Here is a 6043-nt window from a genome sequence, read left to right on the forward strand (position 1 = left end):
CTATTATATTACTTTTACAAGTTTTTTTTCTAACTTTTTTGGAAACAAGTTAGAACATGTGTAATTAATACAATGGACGAGTCTATATTGTTTCCAAAGTGTGTCAAAAAAAATAAAAAAAATTGAGACACTTATTTGAGTGGTCTTACATGTGTCAGTACAAACGTCGTGTATCGACACATGTCTGACACAGATATACGCCTAATCTATAGAATATCCGTTCTTCATAAACATTAGTAACACCAATCACCTCTTCTTTGTTTTTTTTTTTTTTTTTTTGTGTGTGTTCAACTTGACCTCTAATTAAGCACGGTTCTTTTATAGTTATATATTAGATGCTTCAGTTTAAATAAAAGGGACAAGCAAAACATGCAGACATGCACATGCATTGTTACTCCATAACTAAATTAGATAATCATGACATTATCCAAAGTTTTTGGCATTTCTATAAAATGAGAACGGAATCAAAGCCTATAGCTACACAATAATTGTTAATTATCTCCATTAAATACAACAATTAGCCAAGAATCGTGTAAAGTTAAAGCAATCTTCATTAGTGCACTTTTTTTATCTTCATTCCTAACTCCTATAAGTAAAATAAGCTTTCTCTAAATTGTATATGTTTCCCATTTATATCCCATGCACTACAGCTTAATTCTTCTCTAATCTCAGAAAACAAACATGAGTCTAGTTGGGTTTAAAGGACTCATCATTTCATATAAACTTTGTCATTCAACATTGATTAGTCTGTCCTATGATTAATTGCTTCTTACAGAGAATTAATCATGACTAATAATTTTGATCAAAATGGAGCACCAAGAATGTTGAAGGTATGTTGTTATTATAACTAGTTAACTCTACTAACTATATTATTTTCTCTTTCAATTATCAATGTATTTCTGGTTACCATAATCAATAAATTCCAAGCAGGGAAAATTCCAAGCTGAAGTAGCTTGTTTTATTCTTGGACTGGGGTCCCTTGTTGCATGGAATAGTATGTTGACAATTGGAGACTACTATTACAAACTGTTTCCTGTAAGTATATCATTCACAACTTGTTCAGTTTTAAGATAACCAAAAATGATTTTAGAACCTCTATCATTCTTCATTGTAGAGATACCATCCTTCGCGAGTACTCACCATCTTTTATCTACCTTTTTCAATCGGGACTCTGATGATACTGACACACAACGAGTCGAGGATCAACACTAGGATGCGAGTCATAACCGGATACTTTATTTTCTTCGTTTGCACTTTGTTAGTTCTTGTTGTGAGTACAACTTCTCCAATTCTGTATTTTTTTTTTTTGTTGCTTTGCTACATCTAATTTATTTGAATGTTAATTTCATCTAACTTTTGTTTTGCTATAGTAGTTAACATAATATTTTGTGTGACAGTTAGATCTAGCAACATCAGGTAAAGGAGGAATTGGACATTATGTTGGTTTGTGTGCTCTTTCTGCTAGTTTTGGAGTTGCAGATGCTCTTGTCCAAGGTGGTATGGTTGGAGACATGTCTCGTATGTGTCCTGAGTTCATTCAGGTTGGTCTTCCACACAGTATCTTCATTGCCACAATTGAAGTGTGAAACATCTTACTCTAGCTACCCGGCAGTCAGGGATTCCCCGTAATCACGTAGTAAGAACATCGGTGGCCATTTCACTCGAGATCAGACGGTTCAGATTCAAGCTCAGTATTTTGAATTATAAAATTAACATTAAAATCTATATTGTTTTGGACCTGTCATATCTTGATAGAATGATCACTAATGTGCCGACTGCATGAATGCGGGATCCCTCAGTATTTTTCTTGCATATAGTGTCTTGAAATGATAGTATAGTTGACCTAATCATACCATTTTAATGTTCTGCAGTCCTTCCTAGCTGGTTCAGCTGCCTCAGGACTTCTAGCCTCTGGTTTGAGATTTCTCACCAAAATAGCTTTTGAGAAATCTGATAATGGGCTTCGAAAAGGGGCTTGTATGTTACTTTTTCTTACATATAAATCAGTTTTACTCAAATACTTATTTTCCATTTTGCAAGTTCTATACTGCATATATAATAGACTTAATATTCACCAATAAAATTTTGATTTTGAAGCTTCTATTCTTTGGATATATGACTGGTTTAGTTCTCATTTTGCAGTGCTATTCTTTGCAACCTCTACCTTCTTTGAGTTTTTGTGCATTATTCTCTATGCAATCTACTTCCCTAAGTTGTCCATTGTAAAGTATTATCGTTCAAAGGCAGCCTCAGAAGGATCAAAAACCGTTTCAGCTGATTTAGCAGCTGTTGGGATTCAAAATGAGATAAACCAACAAGTAATATAACTTGTGCTAAACTTAGTATATGCTTAGCTTCATGAAGTATTTCCCAATAACATGAAATATTTTGGAACTAGTACAGGTTGGATTGGATGCTAAACAACACGAACATCTAAACAATAAGGAACTATTTCATCAGAACATTGATTATGCAGCTGATTTATTTCTGATATATGTGTTAACTCTGTTTATTGTACCTGGATTCTTGTATGAAAATACTGGATCACACCATCTAGGAAAATGGTAATTGCATTATCAAAACGTTAATCTTCTGTTCCGATAATCTAAGCGGATTATTACATGACACAGTTGGTTTTACTCTTTAGGTACACGCTGGTTTTGATTGCAGTGTACAATGTCTCAGATCTAACATCAAGATATATTCCTATGATCAAATTCATGAAGTTGGAGTCTAGAAAGTGGTTACTCACTGCAATTATTTCTAGATTCCTATTGATCCCAGCATTTTACTTCACAGCAAAATATGGTGACCAAGGATGGATGATTGTGCTTGTTTCTTTCTTAGGACTAACCAATGGCTATCTCACTGTATGTGTGTTCATAGTTGCACCCAAAGGTTACAAGGTTAAATATTTTATCAATCATTTTTAATAAACAGTTTTTTGAATTAGTAATTATGTACATTAATTGGTTTTATTACTCAGAGGTTTATGATGGTTTTGTAGGGTCCTGAACAAAATGCACTAGGCAATTTGCTTGTGCTATTTGTTGAGTGTGGCATATTAGCAGGGGGTGCTCTTGATTGGTTGTGGCTCATAGGAAAATCACAAGGATTCTGAAATGAAACAAAAACAATGTGGGAAACTAAATAAAACCAACTATGTGCTTCCAATATTTCTATCTGAATGTATAATATTGATATCATCAACAAATTATAAGCAATGATGAATGAGCAACTTGACAATGTAAGGGAAAATTTTGCAATCATTTAAGTTGATTTTGTAATACAAATAACTTATATCTCGTAACTACATCAAACTATGTTCGATTTTACGGTCGGTTTGGCAAAATCATGGCGAAATCAATGCGAATCATAAATCATAAACCCTAAAAAAAACTCATACCATAGGAAAAAAAAAGTCAAAAAAATTTGGACCATTTCTCGATTTGTGCGTGTCATCCTTGCGCAGGGGCCATGCTAATCTTCTCTGTATCGTTCCAATTTTATCAGATGTCCCCGAAGGGACAAACTGGGTGATGGTGTTGAGTAATATAAATACGGAGATGTTAACAAAAATAGTCGATGTGGTACTAAAGTCACAGACAAATAACGCATATATGAAAGTTCTGTTTAGCTTCACTTCGAAAGCATGCAACATAGATGCATTTTCTCCTCAGCTCTGGTTTCAGTACAGAGAAAATCAAAGTTCTTTCAACACACTCAGAAGCTCATATTTTCTTTTTCCTTTTTATTTTATTTTAAACACAATACATTAAGTACTCATGTCATGTGTAGTGTAGCCTGAACTAGTAGGCACTAGGCAAGGCCCCTTTCATTACTACACGATAGCTTTTTCCTAGCTTGTCACCTCATTATTTATTTTACTTATTTATCGATCAAGTTAGCAAACGCCACAAAAAAATATTATAAATTTTGTATTGAAAACTTTCACAAAAAATAAATAAATTTGTATTGAAAAAAAAAATTCTGCAAGAAAGAATTAATTTTTAAATTATTAAAAAGTTAAAAAATACAATTTTCAATATAAAACTTTTGTATTTAATTGTTTAATAAATATTATCAGGACTTTTATTAGTATTTTCTTTTAAAATATTACTCCCTTTTGTAGATATATGAATAATTCAGTTGACCTTTCTGCATTTATTACAAAAATGTAAAAATGAAATACTTTAAGCATCAATTTGTAAAATGCTTTTTTACTTTTTCAAATTTTTATTATAATTTTATATTATAAATTAAATAATATAAATTTTGTAATTAAAAATTTTATAAAAAAATTTATGTTTTTTTTTTATCTTAAAAAATTATGTTTTTATTGACTTATTTATACTTGATATTTCTTAAAATATCATAACAGTGCATATGCACCATAGATAGAATAAAATGATAATCATAGATAGAATAAAATGATAATACTAGTACTACTTTTATTATATTACATTTATATTAATGTATTCGATATTACTATCATATATAAAATAAATAAAAATGTAATTAAATAATATATTAAAAATTAAAAAATCATTCATTTAAGATAATTTTTTTTATATAAATAGATTACTTATTATAAAATAGAGGAAGTATATGATTGTTTAATTTTAATATTTTATCTTCTAAAGTATATTATTTTATCTGAAAAAGTAAACTAATAAAAAAGCAAAAAAAAAAAAAATAGTTCTCCTTCGTCGCAATTTAAATCACACACAGTAAATAAATGGTATATTTTATCAATTTTGATTATTTTATTTTTTATTTTATTTTTAAAAGAAATAATAAATTACATCAAAATTAAATTTTAAACTAAATTAAAATAATATATAAATGATTTGATGCAAAAATCCCAAACCTATTCAAAAATCAATTAATGGTTTTTCAAATACTAAAAATTTAAGTCCTACTTGTCATGGATGACCGTCTCAATCCCTTTCTCCTATTTCTTCATATATGTCATTTTCTCTATCTTTAGATATATTTCTCTTTTTATTTTATTATAAACAACTTTCAATGGAAAGCGAAGATTTAAATGAACTATAATATCACACGAGAAAACTTAATCTCTTTTTCACTTAATTCGTGTCTTTAATTTTATTATTTTAATATAATATTGACGTGTGGGATCATTTTCAAAGAAGTTGTGTATGGATTAAATCTACACAAGGTTGGGAAGCATGCACATTAGTTTCCCTAGATTTATTTATATGACACTTATGCTCTTTGGGATGAGTTCTACATGGTCCTCCTCGATAATAGAAATGATTTTTGCACGTCAAAAATTGATTCCAAGTGCCCTCTATTTCTTTTCATCTCTAAAATGGGGGTAAAGTGTAGATGATAAGAATTAAGACAGATAGAGATAAATATATTTATTTTGATGTTCAAATAACATAATTAATTAATAAAATGTTCATAGGAACAACTTGAGTAAGTGTATTCGAGAACAAGACACAGTAAAAAAGCAGATCAGCTAGAAAATTAATTAAATTTAGTTATTTTATGTTTTTTAAGTTTTTATAAGTAAATTGGTCTTGATCGATAAATTAAGTTAGATTCTTTTAATAATTAAAATATCAAGAAAATAAAATAAAAAATAGTTTGTTGGTTTTTTTATAAAATATAGTTTGTTGGTTTTTTTATAAAAAATAAAATAAAAAAATAGCTTTTCTTCTTCTGAAAATGGGTCATACCAGTCCAATTCTATTTTTAAATTGAGCTAAATGGACTTGGACAAAAAAAAAATTAATTATTTTTAGACTTTATCTTTACTGTCTAATCCTAATTATTTTTTTATTTTTATTTTTAAATACGATATTATAATGTGGGTGGACTAGATTGTACATTTTGACATCTTAAAAATTCTACGAAGACATTTTAGACATATTATGAAAGTTTGTTGTGTGTGGTTGATTTAGCTATTTTCATGTGTGATTTGGCTCCTTCAAATTGAACAATTTACTTAAACGAGTAAAGTGTGTTGAGAATTATACTTGAGTCCAAAAAATAAATAAATAAATAAATAATT

At 29.1% G+C, this 6043-nt stretch overlaps 1 protein-coding gene and 1 non-coding gene across 2 annotated transcripts; one reads left to right on the forward strand and one right to left on the reverse strand.

Moving 5' to 3' along the window:
• The first annotated feature begins 702 nt into the window (after window positions 1-702).
• On the forward strand, window positions 703-3335 carry LOC101494303 (equilibrative nucleotide transporter 3-like). The gene is made up of 9 exons (XM_004485635.4): window positions 703-830; window positions 931-1035; window positions 1115-1270; window positions 1398-1541; window positions 1872-1977; window positions 2143-2318; window positions 2404-2564; window positions 2648-2906; window positions 3008-3335. The coding sequence occupies exons 1-9, from the start codon at window positions 786-788 to the stop codon at window positions 3119-3121; spliced, it is 1266 nt and encodes a 421-aa protein (XP_004485692.1). The 5' UTR covers window positions 703-785; the 3' UTR covers window positions 3122-3335.
• A 91-nt stretch (window positions 3336-3426) lies between these two features.
• LOC113785261 (U6 spliceosomal RNA) lies at window positions 3427-3529 on the reverse strand. The gene has a single exon (XR_003471401.1). It is a non-coding gene; the product is annotated as a U6 spliceosomal RNA (small nuclear RNA).
• Window positions 3530-6043: the final 2514 nt, after the last annotated feature.

This window comes from Cicer arietinum, chromosome 1 (assembly GCF_000331145.2).
Source record: "Cicer arietinum cultivar CDC Frontier isolate Library 1 chromosome 1, Cicar.CDCFrontier_v2.0, whole genome shotgun sequence".
Lineage (NCBI taxonomy): Eukaryota > Viridiplantae > Streptophyta > Magnoliopsida > Fabales > Fabaceae > Cicer > Cicer arietinum.

Excerpts from the sequence above, each read along its gene's own strand:
- LOC101494303 (XM_004485635.4), top strand. The coding sequence starts at position 786 with ATGACTAATAATTTTGATCAAAATGGAGCACCAAGAATGTTGAAG. Across the intron at positions 831-930 it reads GAGCACCAAGAATGTTGAAG|GGAAAATTCCAAGCTGAAGT; the intron begins GTATGTTGTTAT and ends AATTCCAAGCAG. Across the intron at positions 1,271-1,397 it reads GCACTTTGTTAGTTCTTGTT|TTAGATCTAGCAACATCAGG; the intron begins GTGAGTACAACT and ends TTTGTGTGACAG.